At 34.9% G+C, this 22,270-nt stretch overlaps 1 protein-coding gene, 2 non-coding genes and 1 pseudogene across 4 annotated transcripts; 3 read left to right on the top strand and 1 right to left on the bottom strand.

The window, feature by feature from the left end:
• Positions 1-211: 211 nt before the first annotated feature.
• Positions 212-327, top strand: LOC118481342. Its single transcript, XR_004865549.1, has one exon. It is a non-coding gene; the product is annotated as a U5 spliceosomal RNA (small nuclear RNA).
• A 295-nt stretch (positions 328-622) lies between these two features.
• Positions 623-737, top strand: LOC118481345. Its single transcript, XR_004865552.1, has one exon. It is a non-coding gene; the product is annotated as a U5 spliceosomal RNA (small nuclear RNA).
• Positions 738-2,103: 1,366 nt separating this feature from the next.
• On the top strand, positions 2,104-2,238 carry LOC118481341 (annotated as a pseudogene).
• Positions 2,239-3,565: 1,327 nt separating this feature from the next.
• Positions 3,566-9,307, bottom strand: LOC110873272 (argininosuccinate synthase, chloroplastic). Of its 2 annotated transcripts, XM_022122206.2 has the most exons (9): positions 9,175-9,307; positions 8,949-9,047; positions 7,342-7,483; positions 6,902-6,950; positions 5,744-5,926; positions 5,593-5,667; positions 5,323-5,508; positions 4,406-4,494; positions 3,566-4,261 (listed from the first exon to the last, which is right to left on the bottom strand). In XM_022122206.2, exons 1-9 carry the CDS (start codon positions 9,233-9,235, stop codon positions 3,700-3,702), a joined length of 1,446 nt encoding a protein of 481 aa, XP_021977898.1. In that variant the 5' UTR covers positions 9,236-9,307; the 3' UTR covers positions 3,566-3,699. The 2 variants fall into 2 exon arrangements, with proteins under 2 accessions (XP_021977898.1, XP_021977899.1); XM_022122207.2 differs by lacking the exon at positions 8,949-9,047.
• Between the last annotated feature and the right edge of the window lie 12,963 nt (positions 9,308-22,270).

Genomic DNA, 22,270 nt, shown 5'->3' with positions numbered 1-22,270 from the left:
TTCCAAATCCAATTCCTTCAAATTCAAATTTCTACACAAATTCCAAAACATTCCTCGAACCAAACGCCCCCTTATAACTTTGAAACAAAAACTTTCTCTTATTCCTAATAATGATTCCTTAAGGTTTGAGGAAATAGACATAAGTTGGATGAACTTCAACTTGATTAGATCACAACTCAGTATTTAAAGCAAGCAGGTGAGAATGTTAAAAGGCACACAGATAGCACAGAGCGAACTATTCTTTCGCCTTTTACTAAAGAATAATGTGTGCTCGCTGCTTTTATGTGGCATACCCTATTTTTGGAGAGTCTCTTCTAATGAAGAACTCCAAACCAATGTTTAATTTGTAAAAGCTTTGAAAGTATTTATTTGTCTGTTCATTATACAAATTATGTAAAACTATAATTATATGTTTTCTGTTTTTAATGCAATTTGAAACATAAGTCGCTGTGAATTTGGAGTAAATAAATTTGGATATAAAGTATCAAACTGATTCGTGTAAATATGCTCTATATCATCAATATATATTTGCAAATAACCTGGGACTCAGGGCCAAAAAGGATAAGTTGGATATAGAGTCAGTCCCACATCGAATAGTTTTTAAACAAAGCAGGTGCTTGTAAAGCACGTTTGCTATACATAGCGAACTATTCTTTCGCCTTTTACTAAAGAATACCTTATGCTTGCTTTTTCAAGTGGGGTACGCATATTTTTTGAAGAACCTCTTCTATTATATTAAAAAAGCTCCAAACCAATGTTTTATTATAAAGTTTGTGAAAAATTGTTTTTTTTGTACCATCTGTTTTTAAAAATATCTAAGTTTTGTTTGAACTGTTATCAAACTAAAAGTTGCTCATTATTCATTTTTGAACCGAGTGTGAGCTGCTAGTAAGATATAGTGAGTTGCCAATGATGTAGTGGTGGAGTGGTTGCGAAAAGATTTGGTGTTCCTTGTGACCCAGGTTCGACTCCCACTCTCCCCATTATTTTCTGCGGCATCCAGGTGAAGGGCGAATACGGGTGGCGCCGGTTCGTCTTGGATGGGAGGCGAGATTTTACCGATTATTCCACTGTCGTGCCTTCGGGCGGGTGGAGGTCGTGTTTCCGCCCATCTGGGAGAGCCAAGGGGCTGGCGGCGGTGAGTAGTCGACCTTAGCCACAGCATATTGCAAATCCGTCGCACATTGCAAATAACAAGCTAAAGTCCGTCGCACATCGCTTGATTGGAGTATGCAGATGGTGTGAAACTCATCCAAACCAAAATGCAGTGCAGTGATGATTAAAAACAACGCATATTGCAAATAACACGTTAATTTTTGGTATAGAAATTATTAAAAATACACTTTGGAAGGATTTCAACTAGTCGGATCTGTTCTCCTTTTACCCAAAATTTTCAATTTGACCCGTTTGACCTAAAATACATTAAAAAAAACACAAAATTGACCGTTGAAAAAGTAAACGGGTTGAAGTGAATGCCACTACAGCATGTACGAAGACAAACCGGTTCAGCCTGTTTATGGAATGCTTCTAGTCTCGACTTGAGAACAGCTGCAGTGTCATCTTTATAGAATCAACGGTTCTCTAGTGACCTTTAAAAAATTTATGCTTAGTTAAACGGATTAGACACGTCAACCTGAACACTAAAACGAGTTCAATAGGTCAACGGTCAACCTGAACTCGACATGTTCAGGTTAAATATGACAACTAAAACTTGATTATTTTTGTGTCGTATCAAGAACTACCCTTGATATCATTCAGATTTAAAAGAGTGCTCCACATCCACATTTTGATGGAATGCAATGTTAATTTGTAGGTTAAACTATATGAACAAATTCCAACTTTGAAAAAAAAAAAGATTTTCTTTTCTCCAATAATCACTTCTTCAGTTCTTAGCCGATAGATAGATTTGTATGTTCCGAAAAAGGACTTATCGGCATTTCATTTGCCCACACGTTAACTACTACAACGGGACATGATGAAAAATGAAATAAAATAAAAAAATAAAAAATGAAATGAAGTCCGTCCCACATCGACTGCATAGTGTAAACAGAGGAAGTGAAACTCAATATTTAAGCAAGCAGATGAGAATGTTGAAAAGCACGCAGCCATGCCAGTAAGCACAGAGCGAACTATTCTTTCGCCTTTTACTAAAGAATACCGTGTGCTTGCTGCTTTTAAGTGGCATACTTTTAAGTGGCATACGCCTATTTTTGGAGAGAATTTTCTATATTGAAAAGCTCCAAACCAATGGTTATAGTATAAGGTTTGTAAAAAGATTTTTTTTTCATTGGTCTATTATCTGCTCCCACACACTTTTACAACGACTACACTCATTTGTTGCTTATTCTATTGTTCGGGCCGATGGTCTCCACTTGTTCTTTTTGACACGTGTTATGTTGGCTATTACATGAGCTGAAAAAATAAACTCACTTTTTTTTCTAAAAAATTAGTGAGTTGGTTCAAGATATAACCCATATGCCTCATGGTTAAACCTTAGGGTAGTGAATCGGTTCTGTATTTTATGTTTGATTGGTTCTCGGGTCGGGTTTTGCCTTTTGCTCACCCCTACCCTAAGGCCTAATAACAAATCTATTTTGATGTGCTCTATTATTTGTCTAAAATTCTTTGAACCCAGATGCCAGATGGGATGCTAAGGTCTTTTTAATCTCTAGGCGTCTTCTTCAGCGACAAGACTATCGTTGAAATTGCAAAACCTCCAGATTATGGCATGCATGTTTTCGCTTGTCTGGGATCAAATCAGAACCTAACCAGATTAAAGGGTTGCCCTGTTTGGTTAAATGAATTAAATAGGTCAACCTGAACTCAACATGTTTATTAAATGAGTCAAATATAACAAACAAAATCTGGTCATTTTTCGTGTAGTATTAGAATCGCCAACCTAGACTGTGTATGTCTAAAAAAAATACCCATATTTTGATAGAATGCGATGTTAATTTGGAGGTTAAATTATATGAAAAAGCGCCAACGATTTTAGATGCGGCAAAAAGAGCAGCTTTAACATGTCAAACTAAAAACGAGTCAAAATGAGAGCCTAGAACTATTGAATATTTAAAAACTATTTTATTCACCGATGAATACACTACACTATATTATTTACTAACCGATTTATAGATATGTTAATGATTCTATGAATATAGTACTTAAATGAAAGTACAAAAATAATTTTTAGAGTTAATTACTGTTTTCGTCCATGTGGTTTGTCAAAAGTCACTATTTCATTCCATTAGTTTAAAAATTGTGATTTCAGTCCTGTGGTTTCACTTTCGTAACCATTTAAGTCCATGTGGTTTCACTTTCGTAACCATTTCAATCTATTATTTTGTTAAGTACAGACACTGAAATGGTTACGAGGTGGACTGAAATGGTTACGAAAGTGAAACCACGGGAACTGAAATCACAATTTTTAAACTAATGGACTGAAATTGTGATTTTTGACAAACCACAGGGACGGAAACAGTAATTAACTCTAATTACTTAAATGATATGTTAATGGTTCTATGAATATAGTACTTAAATGAAAGTATACAAATAATTTTCAAGATTATTTTAAAAAGAAACAATAATTTCATAACTCAAATACTTAATAGTAACTTGGAACATAGCAATCTGATATTTATTCAGTGGTTAAACCCCATAAAGTTTCTCAATTCAAGAACAAGAACCCTAATCAACAACATTTCACAATTTACCCTGCTCCTTCTCAAGCATGGCTCTAACCCTCATAGGCAACCCATACAACTTAATAAACCCAGCAGCATCAGCCTGATCATAGATCTGCCCGCTTTCAAAAGACGAAATATCCTCCCGATACAGACTAAACGGACTCTTCCGGCTAGCCACAATGACCGAACCCTTGTACAACTTAAGGGTCACCGAACCCGTAGTGGTTTTAGTGATATTCTCCATGAACGCATCCATGGACTCACGGAGTGGGTCGAACCACCGGCCCGCATAGACGAGTTCGGCATACTTGAGAGCCATGATGTCTTTGAACTGGATGGCTTCTCTATCGAGAGTTAGTGACTCGAGCTCACGGCACGCGGCGGCTAAGATGGTCCCGCCAGGGGTCTCGTACACCCCGCGGCTTTTCATTCCGACTAGACGGTTTTCCACCATGTCGATTCGGCCGATACCGTGGCGGCCACCAATGTCGTTTAGCTCGGTTAAAAGAGATGCGGGAGAGAGTTCTTTCCCGTTTATGGAAACTGGGATACCAGAAACAATACCGATTTCAAGGTACCTGATGTAATAGGATTAAAAAGATGAGAAAGTTATCCAGCAATGTGTTGAAACATAATGAGCCCATATATGAGTAAAGCAGTTGAAATAATGCTTAAATCAAAACCTTTATCAACAAAAGGACTATAATGCAAATAGAACTTACTCGGGTTTGTCAGGTGCGTCTTCTGGGTCAACAGACATCATGTACATATCCTTGTTGGGCTCGTTCGCAGGGTCTTCCAAGATATCCCCCTTCGATACCGCAAATAAAATAAACAAACGAGTCATTTTGTCTGCCACAAACAAAGCTTTGAATATATGGTAGAGGTGCCAAAATGGGTGGGTTGGGTAATGGACCGAAATAGGGATGGGATTTGTACATTACCTGTACATGTACCGGTACCGAATATGAACAAAGCCGGGTACCAAATACTGTACCGAATATATTGGTGCGGTACGAGTATTGATACAGGCATTTCGGTATGGTACCCGCTTTGGTACCACTTTGTTTTTATTTTATTTTTTAGCACTCGTACGGGTACTAAATAGGTAAAATCGGCATGAGTACCAATATCAACGAGTACCAGATAGATAAAACCAGTATGAGTACCAATGCGATACGGGTACCAAATAGGTAAAATCGATACGAGTACCATAGAAAACATAATACGAAACAAAATATAATATAAAAAAACTTCTAAAGTTCTATATAAAATTCGGTAACAGGGACCTGTTTCGATTCGGAAAGTACCGAATACCGAAATGAATTAAACTGGGTACCGATACATGTTCCGAATACCTAAAATCAGTACGGGTATGGGCCCGGTATTTGGGGGAAAAAACTCATCCCTAGACCAAAACATTTCAGGTTGAAACAGACATTGTTTAGTTTGGGACAACACACGCCGGGCCAAGTCCGGTCGTCCTATAATAAGTAAATTATGTCTTTTTAACCAGTTCCTTTTTAGCTAAGTTTTTTTATTTGGCTGGTTTGAGATAAAACACAACCCAAATCAACGCGTTCATAAGTAAACGTGTTGATTGCCAGCTCTTAACATGTAATAATGAAGCAAAACATACCTCGTGACTAAGATGCCACAGGTTCCTGTCTCTGCTATAGATGGATTTCTTTGTGACTGGGACGGGAACATTGTGTTTTTTGGCATATTCAATAGCATCTTCCCTACCTGTTATATCCCATTCCCTCCACGGAGCCACAACTTGGAGATCAGGATTGAGAGAAAAGAATGTCAGCTCAAACCGCACCTGTATTCGAAAAAAAAACACAAAAAAATGAAAAAAAAAATAATTACACTTATATTATATCAATCTGTCTGAAAAGTATGATACCTGATCGTTTCCCTTTCCTGTGCATCCATGGGCAACAGCATCCGCTCCAACTTCTTTTGCCACATCCACCATTGCCTGTGACGATGCACATTAAGAATAGAATTTGGATCTTTATAAATATTTATTATAATACTATTTGTTTGGGCTTTACCTTAGCAATAACGGGTCGGGCCATGGAGGTACCCAACAAGTACTTTCTTTCGTAAACTGCCCCAGCTCTCAAACACGGGTATACATAATCCTTTACGAATTCTTCTGTCAGATCTTTCACCACCAATTGGCAGGCTCCACTTGCTTTAGCCTTTGCTTCCAGACCTTCTAATTCCGAGATCCCCTAAAACAAGTAATAAAACAAGTTAACATAAATAACAAGAGTCAAACCATATACAGGGCCCATCACTAGCACATTCCAAAGTTATTAGTCTGAAAAGAAATAAGATCGCACAACTAAGACCATAGGGTATGGTTTGGGTAGTCCCTTTGGGGACTATCCGCCACATAGGCGCCACGTCACATTCGATGAAGGACCATCCAAAGGGGGACTACCCAAGGGTGTCGTGACTACCCAATAACAAAAAACTAATCTTCATCAATTATACAAGACATTATGTTTATGTTTAAAAGAAAAAAAAACAAAAACAAAACAAAGCTTAAACCATTTTAAATATGTTATTAAGTAAGGGGCCAATTATGTAAAATTTCAAAACTTTCAAAACCAAACATGTGCCTTCATCTTCTACATAATCCGGCCGGTTTTTCCGGCGACAATTCCGGCAACTCCGGAACCCGTTTCCACGCTTTTTCGGTCCGTTTCTTTAGCGATAAACCTCATCTCCACATAAATCATATCTATTCACTCGTTTTTATCCCGAAATTTAAAATAAAGGAGAGAGAGAGAGAAGAACTAAGGGGGCCCACCATCAGCCAATCAATGGGCTCGTCTCCAACGTCCGCAGATGGACGCCAGCGACGCGACGGAGGGAGGGGGGCGGTGTGCGACGGAGCGGGACGTGCGGCGCCGGTGGGGGACGATCCCCACACCGCATGGTCTAAGTGCACCCAATCAAGAGACTCACTGTTTTGTATTCTTCACAATAACCACCAATCTTGCAAAATGAATAATTTTAGACAAACCAGTTGACATGTAGAACGTAGGTGCCTAAAATCGCTTGTGTTTTGCATGTTTTAATAATTTAAGCAGTTTTTTTAATAAGTAATTTTTTGGGCATTTACACAAAGTTGACGGTTTGCTTGCAATTAGAAGCCAGTTGATGGTTTACAACTCAGTCACGCACACTAGATAACTTACTTGACCAACATCTGCAGTAAAGCATACAACCTCACAGCCATAATTCTCCCTACAACATTAAAGGCAAAGTTAGTTCCTCCAATGCACTACAGATATAAACAAGGTCATGTATATAAATAAAATTAACTGAAGTAAAGCAGTATGATCATCATTTGAAGCAAAACCAGAAGCTAACTAAAATATACATTCACGTATTCAATAACAAACACGGTAAATCCATGAATCAAACATCAAAACGTGTTCACATTGTTGTAGAATTTGCAAAAGCTATATCAACACGCAACATGAAGACATCGAATGAGCATGTACATAAATGATGATAATTAGTTTTTTTAAAGGTATTTTCTGCATCTTGTGAAGCAAAAATAAAGACCCAAAAGAAGATTAAGACAATTTTCCTATTCTTTCTGTGAATAACAGATCTCGATTTAGTATTGTACCTGAGCCAAGGAACAATTACGGAGGTATCTAACCCACCACTATAGGCTAGAACAACTTTGTTCAATTTGCCACGTAGACCTCTTCCCTTGGTAGCATTTGATGCATCTGTTTCTTTATCACTCGCCATTACTGCTCGAATTTCTGTTCACCAAGCAAATTCCATATATTAGAGTCCCACACATATATCAAATAATACAGATATGTATGCTCTATTAACACATGTTAAGATGCATTTAGTATGTCCAGGATCCTACTTGAAAAAATAATATATATATATATATATATATATATATATATATATATATATAGGGTTGAGTTCATTTCAGAATTCTAAATAACTACAGAACTTTCAGAACTCCTAATAAACAATCATTTTATATATAAGCTTTTGTATTTAGGATCTTTTTATCATCTATTATATGTATTTCTTTGATTACATACATGTTAAAAGTAGTTTACATATGTTTAATTGCCAAAATTATATATATGTGTCAACTAATTACATATATGTAAAAAAACTAGTTTACATATGTGTGATTATAAAATTACATATAAAAAATGATAAAATTACTCTTAACATGTATGTAATCGTAAAAATACACATAATAAATGATAAAATTATCCTAAACATAAAAATATATAAATAAAAAGATTGTTTATTAGGAGTTCTGTAAATATTTGTGGTTCTGAAATGATCCTGGCGCTATATATATATATATAGGGTGGGGTTCTAGAGTGAACACTAGTTTATTTGCAAACTGAGTGAACAAATCCTGGCCATTGATCTACACACGTGTATGGTCAGTATCTCATCATCAAATCGTAAAATACACTAGTGTATTTCAACATCAAATCCTGGTCATTGATCTACACACATGTATGGCCAGGATTAGTTCACTCAGTTCGCAAGCTACACTAGTGTTCACTCTTGAACCTAATCCTATATATATATATATATATACTGGGACAATGTGTCCCATGAGCACATGTTAAGATACACTTCTTGAAAAAACAATTTCCCACTAACTTTTTCTCTCTAGGAATTTACATTTCCTTTGATCAATCCAATTTTCAACAAAGCCTTTAAACAAACAATCTGCTAAGAGCTTGGTTTTTAAAAGCTCGTCTAAAGCGCAAGGCGAACTGAACAACACCTCATGCACATCCAAGTCAACATTGGTCAAAATTAAGGTCTAAGGATGCTGATATGTAAAAAACAACCAAAAGAAATTAAAAAAAAAATAAAAAACTATATTATGTTTACTTGATAAAAAGACTACAATGTAAAAGAAGCCTCAGGTTGTACATAAAACTTATATTTGGTTAACACACTCGCATACGTAAAGCTCTCGCCTAGACGCCCCTGAGCGCCTCCTAGAGCTCTCTAAAACCAAGGCAATTATTAACTTAACTAGACTCTAGGGCACATTAAACAGTCTCAAATGCAATTGCAAATTTAAAAAAAAAAAAAAAAAATCATATAAACAACAACTCTCACATGCAAATCTGACAAGTCATCCTAAAGCTCAAACCAATCAACCATTGTTTTCTATAATAACAATTAAAAAATACAAAATAAAACTGGTAAAACTCAATCCAAAGGTACCTTGAACATTAGCTTTACACGTCAGAGAAACATTCCTATTGCTACGATGAACAAACGCAACTCCACGAAACTCACTTTCTTTAGCTCCTAATTTACACTCTATAACAAATTTCAACACAATCTGTTATCGTATATCGAACGAACAATAACAATCAGAAAACAAAATCGCATGGAAGCATACAATTGACGGAAATAATCGATTGTATTGCATGTGGAGATGATTAACCTGAGTTTAGGGCGTGAACTAGCGGTTTTGTTGAAGATGAAGTGACCTGCAAGTGAGCCATTTGAGTGTCAATGGCGGCTGTAATGGAACAGTTGGTGGTGAGAGTGGTGATTAGGGTTTATAAATAAAGAAATGTAATAAGGATTTAATTAGGGGTGTCACTATCCGATAAATTGTACTCATTTACCCGTAACCCGATTATATACCCGACATAATTTCTTTTATACTTTTAAATATGTATATATATGATACATCCATTTTTATAGACGTAAGTATTTTATTTCGTATACATTGTAGTTATTTCATACATTTTTATAGTGATAATATTGAATGTAACTAATTACTAGTTACTCGATAGATACCCGATGGGTTTTGAGTCAAGTATAACACACGGGCAATTTTTTTAAATTAACGGGTTTACCCAAAACCCGTGGGTATACCCGATGGGTATTTACCCACTAGAAACCCGACGGGTTTGGGACAAGCTTATCTAACTGGGTTTGAGATTACCTAAACCCGACCCATTGTCATCCCTAGTGTAATAAGGTTTAGAGACCATTAGGTTCTGAGTTCGATTTCCACATTAAGGGATTTTTCTAAATTTATTGGTTTTCTTCTGAATTAGTGTATATGTATTATTGTTTAGAGGAGATGGATCAAATTTGCCGTTAAAAAGAAAATATTTGGAAACTATTGATTTTTCATTTTATTACTTTTTTATTTTATCTATTTTTATAACTTTGAAGATTGTAGAGTGGTATATGCAATTTGGATGGATGGGAGGAAAACTGGTCACCGCGCATTGTAAAATGACACATTGTAAAATGTAAAATGGAATTCTATGTGCTATGACATAACTCACATGTGACCTAGTTTGTTTTTTTTTTTAAATTGATGTGATAAAAAAAGACGGTTTTTGTCAAAACTCGAAATTCTCGGTTTCGATTCAGATTTTTGTCTCGGTTTCAGTTTCAAATTTTGTGTAAGCTTTGAGTATTTGTATGCATTTTCCATATTTGGTTGCTTAAGTCCCTAAATTTTGCTTAAGTTCCATATTCAGTTTCAAAAATTTCGGATGCCGACAGCCTTTTGTTAGTAGAGCAGTTCTCTGAAGTGGAAATTAAAAATGCTGTTTTTGAATGTGGGGATGATCGGTCTCCAGGGCCTGACGGCTTCAATTTCAGATTTATCAAGCATTTCTGGGACATCTTCAAAGAAGATTTTGTTAGAATCTTCGCGTGGTTTTACGAGCACGGTGTGATTAATGATGGATGTGGGGCGTCTTTCATTGCTCTTATCGCTAAAATCCCCGATCCGGTTTCCCTAAACAATTATCGTCCGATTAATTTGGTCGGGGTTATTAGCAAGGTTATCTCTAAAGTTTTGGCTAACAGGATGAGGTTGGTTCTGGACAGTGTGATTTCTGACTCTCAATCCGCTTTTTTAAAAGGTAGATTCATCCTGGATGGTCCGCTTATCATCAATGAGCTCATTTCTTGGATCAAAAAGAGTAAAATGAAGGCGTTTTTCCTGAAGATCGACTTTGAAAAGGCTTACGACAATGTAAATTGGAATTTCGTTATTAGTATCCTTAATCAAATGGGCTATCCTAATTTGTGGTGCAAATGGGTTTTGGGGATTCTGAAGTCGGCTTCTTCGTCCGTTCTTGTCAACGGAGCCCCTACGTTTCTTTTTAGATGTGAGAAAGGTATGAGACAGGGAGATCCGCTATCCCCGTTTCTTTTCCTTGTAGTTATGGAGGCCCTCTCATGTATGTTTAATAGTGCTAGAAATGCTCAACTGATCAAAGGCATTGCTACTCCTAATAATGGGCCAGTTATTACGCACCTTTTGTATGCGGATGATTCTATAGTGGTGGGAGAGTGGTCCAAGACGGAAGTGACTAATATTGTTAGAGTGCTTCGGTGCTTCTTCTTATGCTCGGGTCTCAAAATTAATATTGAAAAATCTAATTTGTACGGTATTGGGGTGGAGCAGGAGGACATCAACAATATGGCTAGTGAGGTGGGTTGTAAACCGGATGTTCTTCCATTCAAATATCTGGGGCTTAAAGTGGGTGCGAATATGAACCGTATTAGCAACTGGCAACCTGTGTACGATATTTTTCGAAGTCGGCTGGATAAATGGAAATCGAACTTGCTTTCTATTGGTGGCAGAGTTGTTATTATCAGATCCGTTATGGAGAGTCTTCCTTGTTACTATTTTTCCTTATACAAAGCGCCTAAGAAGGTGATACAAGACTTGGAGTCTATGATTAAAAAGTTTTTATGGGGCGGTTCTATCGAAGACAGGAAGACTCATTGGGTAGCTTGGGACCGGGTTTCGATGCACAAAAAGGATGGGGGTTTGGGTCTTAACAAGTTATCGGAAGTGAATATTTCGCTCCTATCAAAATGGGGCTGGCGTTATAAAAATGAAGTTAATTGCTTTTGGAGAAAAATCATTGCTGCCTTACACTTTAATCGGATTGGTTGGGAAGGGTTCCCGTTTAAGAAATCGCTGAGTGGTGTTTGGAGTAACATTGTCAAAGTTCTGATCCGCACTAAAATCGGAGGTAATTTTCTCAGGAACTACATGCAGGGAGACGTCGGAAACGGAGAAAAAATTCAGTTTTGGCTAGACTCATGGATCATTGCTGAACCTCTGAGGCTGAGATTTCCTGAATTGTTCAGATTGGAGGCGGAGAAAAAATGTTTTGTAGCGGATAGGGTTCGTCGTTCCGGTTCGGGCTCAGTGTTCTCTTGGCATTGGAAATCGGTTTTGGTGGATAATATTCTCTTAGCAGATCTGCAACAACTTTGCAGCTTGATCGGGTCGGTTCGTTTAGTCGATAAAGAAGATAAATGGAGGTGGTCTCCGCACAAGGAAGGTACTTATTCTGTTAAATCTGTGAAGAGTCTGTGTTATTTGGATAGGCCGGTTAGTCAAAATTTTGTTATGAAATGGAGTAATTGGGTGCCCGATAAATGTAACATCCATTTGTGGAGAGCGGAGATGGAGAAAATTCCTACTAAGGTTGCGCTAAGGAAGAGGAATATTCTTCAAGAGGATCCGATTTGCCCTTTGTGTTTAGTCGCTGAAGAGACAGTAGATCATCTATATTCTTCGTGTTTCGTCTCCTCGATTGTTTGGAACATGGTTAGCACGTGGTGCAGGATCCCGGCTATTTTTGCGTTCTCTATTAAAGACCTTCTCCGCCTTCACAAGAGTCTCTCGGTTTCGTCCAAGAAGAGGGAAGCGGTGCACGGTATTATTATCATATCTTGTTGGTGCATTTGGCGTGCTAGGAACAGGCTGATTTTTTCTAGTAATCCAGTTAGGATCGATAGGATTATTAGTGAAATAAAGGCGCTAGGTTTTTTATGGTTTTCTCATAGATCTAAGTATAAAGGGATTTCTTGGGAGGAGTGGATTTCCTTTGTAAATATGTAATGTTTGTCTGTTTTTTGGTCGGCCCGATTTGGGTTGGCTGGTTGTGAATGAAGTTTACTTTTCAAAAAAAAAAAAAAGTCCCTATCACACCGCACCCAAGAAGAGGAATAACGACCGGTTGATATAGACTTTTCATGAAAAGTTGAGAGAAAAATGCTCGGATAGTCCCTGTGGTTTGTCTAATTTTCACCTTTAGTCCCTAACTTTCTAAAATTACACCTATAGTCTCCAATTTTTTGAATTTCGTTCAAGGATAGTCCCTGATGTGGATGTGTGTTAGTTTTTTGTGTTAGGTGCGTATGAAATGACAAAAATACCCTTACTGTCAAATTAATAAATAAGAAGTTAAAAAGTGTTATGAATGAGGTGACTTTCCACATGCTTAATTCCCACCCCTTTAATGTATTTGTATTAATGTCAAGCCCTATAAATACTAGCTATTGTATTTGTATGATATATCAATAAGATTTTACATTCCCTCATTCTTTTATTCTTCTCCTTATATTACTATTAGGTTTAGTTGTTTTACAACACGTTATCAGCACGAGTTGTTTATGGAGTTGAATCGCATTATGTAAGTTTCTAGAGCAGCCATTGTTACAAGCCATCGCTGGACGCTTCACCATGCCACTGTTTGCTTTCAATCTAACCATTATGCAAAAGGTACCGATATTGAATCGCAAAACAGGTATCATTCGATCCTATATGTGTTTAAAGTGGTAATGCATAGATTTAAATAATGTTTTTCCAACAACCATATCCTTATCTGCAAAATATAGATTTAATTTTGTATTCGAAAACAAATGATTTTGATGCGGTGAGAACTGTCGGTAACTGGAACACGTTGTCTAAAAGTCGGTTACATAACTTTCTAATTCTTTATATTGCTATGTTTATTTATTTATTCAGATATTTATTTAACTTTTATTTTCAATATTACATAATGTTTTCCGTAATAAATTTTGTCTCAACATTTAATTTAATATAACGGTGGATTCGTCAACCATCAACAAGTTTTAAATATATTTCATACTTATCATATTTTAGTGACCATTCGTTATCTAGGTTAATTGTCATCCACTAAATATAATAAATTGTCATTCATCAAATTTATCATCATGAATTAATTTTATGGTAGTTGTTATACATCAAATTTCATATAGTTGATTTTCATGTTATGTGATTTATTGCTATCTTACTTTGATTACTGAATGCAATTGATGAATGAATATGGTTTATAAAATAAACTAATTTTGGAATACTGATTTTAAGAAACTAAAACTTGATACCTTGTTTCAATATTTGGTTCTTGTATTTAATTCAAGCTATGGGATTCGACTACACAAATTTAGTTAAAAAAATATTTTCTTTTGAATTGTTTATAGATAAGTCGTAGAGATGTATAAATGGCTTAAAATAGATATACAAAATAGGTTCCCTTATATATTCCCTTCTTTAAATCTTGATTAACACATAAACGTTTTGATAAATCGATCGAAGCAACATGAGCCTATGAAATTAATTTGAGTGAATTTATTGATTTTATTTAAATTTAGTTGATTGGTGGCCTTCCATTTAGCCGTATTTAATTACCACTTGACTTTCATATTCATGATTTTAGCATTCTAAATATTTAATATTATATGTTATGAATTAATGATATGTTAATATCACATTTATGTTTTATCTACTTTTAATACATCTATTTTAATATGCTTAAATATGCAGTTACATAAATGGTGAATACATTTATAAATTTTAATATATGATTAATTAGATCATAATTGGATTTAAGTTTAAAAACTTTGTGGTTTATTATGATTGTACCTACTTTAGAAATATATAATAAATCTTGCATGTATCATTATCATATTAAGTTTTAACCACCTTTATTATTATTATCACAATATTATCACCGTTACCTTATTAAATTAGACATTATATAACTTGTTTTAAGTGTGGTATGTTTTTACTCATCTCAACTTGTTGCTTTGGTAGTCATGCTAGCGTATAGAAGGCATGCCAAAATACCTTTACACAGTTAAGATGTTAAAGAGAACTAGTGTGTAGTACACATTCGACATTCATTTCTACGATTTTAAACATTGATTGATTTCGGTATTACATACACTATACAAGCCTTTAATGCAATACATTATTACAATAACATATTGCTACAGTATTAAAAAAACTTTGATATTTATGCATGGGTTGTACCAAGATTTATAAAAAAAAAAAGTATCATTTATATGGTGACTATTTATTGTTCGATCGATTTAAAACCCACTCAAATTTCTTTTAAGTTTTCTCATTGGGAAATCTTGTGGGGCTAGGCAATCGATTTTTGGTTATCTTAGGTGGTTGTCTTTTGATCTAAAATATGGAAGATGAAAAGTTATCATTAATATTTATTAAATTGGATTTGTCACAACATATAAATGAAGAAGATGAAACGTTACCATTAGTATTTATGAAATTGGATTTATCACAACATATAAATGAATATTCATTATCTTAGTTTTTTTATTTAATTATAGTATTAGTATGAAAAGTTTCGATGAAAGGTTTTAATTATTGAATTTTATTATATTATTAATATGAATGAATCTTGCTTTATGTCTATATAATTAAGTTATTTATGTATGGGATATAGTTCGGTATTTTGTTTTCGATGTATACTTTATATTCGGGTTAATTACTTTATACTTTTAATTGTGGGATATGAACTCGTTATCAAGCTAAGCAACGTATTTATTTATTGTATACAAAATTAAATCAGTATATTATTTAAAAGATCTTTGCTTAGATAAATATAGAGTTGTATTCTCATACATATATTAGTTTCTATCATATGTTTAGATAAAAGATGTAATTTTAGAAAATTATCACATTTCATAGGGAACACTTAGTCATCAAGGTTTCACCATATTCTTTTCTTACGATATTATAGAGTATATAATTATGAAAAGAAATAGAACCATTAGACCTAAAGAATTGTACGTTGGAGTTATAATATTTGCTTTTTATGGTTCTCTGATTCATTAAAGAACAATTCTATTCGTGGTAGTTTGATAAACATAAAAGGAATTAATTGAGATTTTAGTATGAAATCTATATGCATGCATATATAATTGCAATTTATGATTCATGATGCCTTTCATTTTATATCCATTATCTCCTTTATGGTAAAAACATTATATTGAAAAACATATATGACGCTGCCTAATGATGTCTAATGATTTTCATTTGGAGATTATCATTTATATAGATATTACTGAATAAGGCTAATAAAGACCAAAAGTTGTGTATTATTGTCATTCCCATGAAAGTTTATAAGCATGCTTAAAAGACCCGTTTATTTGAAATAAATTGAAGTAAAGACATGTCATATGAAGTGTGGGTCTCACGTAAGCTCATTATAAATTTATGGAAGCTCGTAAGATTTTCAATCGATAAATTTTGTTGTCTCAGTCATATAACTACTACTTCTTGATTTACATCATCTAATGAGATATATAAGAAGGTTGAAAAAAAAATTTCACTTGTCAAATCTCAAATGCGCTGTAGATATATAAGGTTTGAAACAGTCACCATGAAAGTTTTGTGACTCTAATCCATTCCTTAAAGTGAATGTAATGATATACTGATTAGTAGAATGGTCGTGATTATGTACATAGTGAAGAAATTGTAATGATGCGACCATGAAAGTTATAATCCATTCCCTGAAGAGAATGTGATGAAGAAAATATCAATTTAAAGGTCATGATCATGTACATAAGAAAAAGGGTTTAATGATGCCCATGTTGATAATGAGATTAAGCATGCTAATAATGAAATTGATAGCAAGAAGTAGCGCACTGTGAGATTGAATATACGAGAACAAATGAAATGGGAAAAGATGGAAACATAATAATTATCCTCTCGTATTTAGTATCGTGTATTAAACAAACATGAGTGCAAGTAAAGTATATATGATCATAATTATTTAATGATTGGCATGACCGGCCATACCATACCGAGTCATTAATGATGATGTGAAAAGTATTGAAGAACCAGAAGATTCGTCTTGATAATTATACATGTCATATTTGCTCTCAAGTGAAGTTAAGTATTGATCAACAAAAGTAGGGTGTGAATCCCCAAATATTCTGGAAATGATAATGAAAATAATTATACAAACATGATACCATTTAGTGTTTTAAAATCGATGCATCGTCTAAATGGTTATCAAATCCACAACCTGAAGCTTGTGTGATTGTGGCTTAGCTAATGTGATAGCAAGCATATTAATCCAGATTACTATTGGTTACAAAGCCAATAATCATGAGAGGAGCAAAAGTTCATGTAGGTACATGTAATTTTATATATAGTACCATCAATTCACATCAAGCCAATATGTTATAGTTCTCCCTATACAGTTGGTTTTTTGGTCAGGAACCAAAGATGTCTCATCAAAGATTTTGGTTGTGCGACATATGTTGAAACTTATCCACCACACCGCAAAAAAATGGGACTTCTAAACAGTTTGAGAATATGTTGGGTATAAATAATCGTTTATGATTGAATACTTAAAGCCATTATTGAGAAATTTGTTTATGGCTCGTTGGTTTTTCACTTTAGTGAATGAATGTTCCCAACATTAGGGGGAGATAACAAGCAGTTGAAAAGTGAAAAGTGAAATGAATTATCATGTCATCTTGATCCTCAAACTATAAACTATGAACTAGAAGTTTAAAGCATAATTCATTTACCAATATTAAAGAACAAATTACCAGACAAGTTCACTGACCTAATAGAGTGACTAAGTAAGTCACATAATCAACTGCTTATGCTCCAGTTATATTTGTGTCCCAAGAGGACAACCACATATTTTTGTAATGAGTCTATTGCACGCCTAAAGCGTGGTAGATTAGTTGATTCCAATAATAAAATTCCTCGAAAATTGGAGCAAGTAATTAAGATGGTCAAGTCGAGGTTATAGTAATAAGATCTCCTAAAGAGACAATAGACATGATGGTTCAAGAAGAACCTCAGGTACCTGAAAATAAAGAGATCTCTATAAGTTGTATCATGTCTAACATATGTATGGAATCGAAATAAAAATCGACGTCGTTATACCTTTGTATATAATGTAGCGCTTAAAATGATTAACTGATAAGGATCAAGATTTAAGATCTGCCTATGAATGAATATTAGGAAATGATTGGCCAAAATAGAAAGACGCAAACAAGGCAGAGTTTAGTTCTCTAATGAAATGGAAAGTTTCTGGACCAACAGTCCATACAACTGAAGTTGTAAAATATGTTGGATACAAAAGTGTCTTTTATGCGAATCATGTGAAAATCAAATTAAGTGTTATAAGTCGAAACTGGTGGCACAAGAATTTTCACAAAGACCTATGATTGATTATGAGAAAACGTATTTTCCAGTGGTGAATGCATTGACTTTCCAATATCTTATTAGTCTGGTAATATATAAAAGAGAATTGACATGCGTTTTAGGAAAGTTATGTATCACTTGATACTAATTCATATAAAATAAGTTCTCGAGAATATTATGATTATTATATAATTTCAGATCTGAATACATATACATGTTGTATATGTTATTGAATTGAATATAATTGGAACTCCCCATGAGTATCCTAAAGCATTTGAGTGCTTAAGAGGTTAATTGAAACACCTTATGGATGTAATTATAGTGCAACAAATACTCCAATAAACATACATAGAAAATGTGTACCTGGTTATTATGGAATCTTAATGTACACAGTGTACAAACATGGTACAATATGTGTGATAACTTGAGTTTCCGAGATTCCACTTTCGCATTTATTGCACATTCACTGTTTGTTTAGTTGCTTACTTACACAATTTGTTTGCGTTGTAAATGTATACATTGTGATTTGACAAAGTGTATTGTGATTGTTGCAAGGTTATGTGTTATTTTATGAATGATTGATAAATACATGAACTTGGTGATGAAACTGTAAATTATATGTGGAGTGGGTGTTTTGTGTAAAGGATGATACTTAGGGGTGTTTAGTGTTAATAGTGAAAATAAAACAAAACCCCTTAACCCTAATCATTCTCACCAATTTCAATCATACGTCACTTCAAATCATTCTCTCTACAATCATTTCTCTCATCATTCTTGGCTACACAAGTGCTCTTGCATCAATCTTGATCTTCCAATCCATCTAGAATCAATCCAAGGTAAATGTTTAATGATTGTTTATTGTTAATCATTGGTTAATTGATTCTTGCAAACCCTAGTTCTCCAAATAATGGTTCTGTGTTTATTGATCACTTCTGATTATTGTGAAATGGTTTGTGAATAGTTGTTTAATCAAATGCCTGACAATAGGATGCCGGATATGTTAGAATTGTTTGATTTTGATTTGATTACAGCATTGCCAAAGTATGAAGATTAGGGTTTCTGATCGTAGTCTGCAAATGTAACTGTTCCAATGAAATGCTGTAAAATGGTTTTGGAATTGATAACTCGGAGTTAAGTGTCAGAGTTTTATGGAAAACACATAGTCTGAGTTTTGATTAAATTCTATAAGGGTCCGACTTTTGATTTATAATATGAAGTCCGAATTTTGTATGATTATAAGGGTCCGAATTTTTAATACTTGCATATGGTCCGAATTTCTTTACAAGGATGTATGATCCGAGGTTGTTAGATGGTGATGGGTCCGAGTTTTTGGTTGTTATACATGGTCCGACTTTTTAATGTAAGCATGGTCCGACTTTTTAATGTAAGCATGGTCCGACTTTTTAATGTAAGCATGGTCCGACTTTTAATGTGAAGCATGGTCCGACTTTCTAATGTAAGCATGGTCCGACCTTCTAATGTAGGCATGGTCCGACTTTTGTATATTGGATACAAGGTCCGAATTTTAGATGAGCTTCATAATCTGAGTTTTAAAATTTATGTTTGTCCGACTTTTTGGAATGAAAGTAAGGTCCGAACTTTATATATGTTATGCTAGGTCCGACCTTTTTGTGATGTTATGTGAGGTCCGAATTTTTACAAGGGGTTTGGCCGAGTTTTGAGAATGATATACATGATAGGTCTGAGTTTTTAAGAGAGTTGCTTGGTCCGACTTTTGTTCTATACATGGTCCGAATTTGGTTAAGTTATTAACCTTGTTAACTTTGTTAATCTTGTTTAGCCTTGTAGGATCGGTTTCGCGACCTGAATGAGTCGTTCGGAAGAGTTCTAATCCATTTCAGAGGCGGAAACTAAGAAACGAACTTGAAAACAGCTAGAAAATCACTTTAATCCTCTTTTTCATTCAATAAACAACGTCTACAATGAGAGGAAATACCGGCATCACCTCGGTATCAAATTACACGTTCATTACAAATGTCATCGTTTGAATGATATATATAGTGCATGACCTGACCGTTTGAACATGCTCAAACGGTCATGCATCACTCAAACGGAACGCCCTCAAACGGTCACAATTCAAACGACATACATCACATTCAAACGACCAACTATCTCAAACGGAAGGGCTTGTTCCAAACGGCCACGCTTGCTTCAAGCGGCCAGGATTCATTATCTTGTTTCGTGATGTCATGCTTGATCAAATCCACTCCAAGACTGAGACTCGACATCAGACGAAGACGACAGATGACTGCACCAACAGACTCCCCCTCAGATGTTGACAAGTCTGAAGTGTTGAGTCTTCACAATCTTCAGTCTTGATCCGTTTCTGAGCTTCACTCTCAGTCTATTCTTGCTGGTCTTCAGACTCCCTCTTGCGATATGCTGGCATTTCTTCAGATCATCAGCATCATCAGCTTTAGGATCGTTGTCTGGCTTTCCGACTAGCAACTTTTCATCCTATCCTGCAAAACTCTACCTCAAAGTAAATTTCTCTCACATACATATCTCAAATTTAAACACTCGCACTATTCAGAATCTCTATCAAAACAATTACAGATCTTCCAACCAGATGAACCACTTTAGGGTTAGATTATGAAAACATTAAATTCCAAACAAACACTCCCCCTCAAATATTGCTCACCATGTTTAGCACTCGGAATTTTGAAAATCTGCTTTTCAATATCAGTTGTCGAAAATCTTTTTGAATTTTCAAAATTTTATGCTAAAACACACCAAAAATCTTTTTGAATTTTTGAATAGAAGTAAAAACAGAAACAAAATATTTACAGACACTATTTTTGTGAGTTCGTGCAAGAGGATCATATCAGATTTTGAGACATATCACAAACACCGTTAAGCTTGATTACATTTTAAGTTCTAAACAATTTACCTAGGTTGTCAGTATGTTTGTCCTCTTAAATTTTCACACAGATTTCAACTGTTTCGAGATACGCAATTAGTGTCTTAGATACTTAAACTTATCCGTGTGTCCCACTACTCGAATATACTCCCGTATCCAGATCCCAATATTTAGTCTTACAGGTGAGTATACCACAACTGATATCTGTAAAGGGGTTATGTGCGAGGGCCGTGAGAGCTCAGGTCGATACTTCCGTATACGCAGAGAGATGACGGCTTCGACTTTTGGTGGGTCCCCTTTAGAGGATCTTTTGTTACAACAGCAGCGACTATCAATTTTATTGTTTCATCAGCTTGCTGAGGGCGATGCTATATTTCAAGCATTTTGCGAAAAGCATTATCCGGGGACTAGGTCAGTACTTCCATACAGCAGAAGTCCCATACCCCAGATATCACTGAGTATAAAGACCTAGTATCTCAGAATACGGGACCTTTCAAACAAGATTTCAGGGGTTACCTATATATCCAAGCAGTTTTGTTAACCCACCGAATAAGCAAGTTTGATTTTAGGTTTATATCTCGTTACAGTTTACTAAATGTACAAAACCTACTGACACATCCACAGTAAGATTGTTTATCACATTTTTGACTATACATTTCTTTAGCGTGTCGTGATAGTCCACTGATGTACTATCATTTCCTCTTTTATGCAACAAAAACTCATTTTTCAGTTTTATCATGTTTTTGTCTTTTTCAAATTTTCTGATGTTTTTGGATTTTCTAAAAAAATTCTTACTCCCCCTAAAATTCAAAAACATCTAATGAAAATTGAAAACAAACTATACAGAACATGACAACTGATATCAAATCGCTTCAATTCTCCATCCGTTTGACTTAAACAATCAGAACTCCCCCTCACAACAAACTATTTTCCCATAATGATTTCAAAACACTTAAGTTTGTTTTAATCAGAATGGTTTTTCCGGAAAATAAGTTTTGTTGATTTTACCACTTGTAAAATTGGGGATCAAATCATCACATTGTTTTACCAATCTTTTGAATGATAGTTAACTCAAGTTCAAATTAATGACCTTGATTTAACCACTTGTACGATCAACCTAGTTCAAATTCTGAACCACTTATAACAATCACAAACATACAACTCAAACCTGTTTTTCAACCAATTACCATCTGTTGGTTGAATTCTCAAGGTGCCGATTCCTACTCCACGCTTACAAACCTGGGAGTTCCGGCAAGTCCTGCAATACCTTAAACACAGATTAAGAAAGATGCCGATTCATGATCCACGATTACCAACTTAGGATCTCCGGTAAGTCAGGTTTTTATTCTTTGAAAAATATATCCACCCAAGCCTGACCTTCCT

This window comes from Helianthus annuus, chromosome 8, assembly GCF_002127325.2.
Source record: "Helianthus annuus cultivar XRQ/B chromosome 8, HanXRQr2.0-SUNRISE, whole genome shotgun sequence".
In the NCBI taxonomy this organism is placed as follows: Eukaryota; Viridiplantae; Streptophyta; class Magnoliopsida; order Asterales; family Asteraceae; genus Helianthus; species Helianthus annuus.
This window is presented reverse-complemented; position numbering and strand designations above follow the sequence as displayed.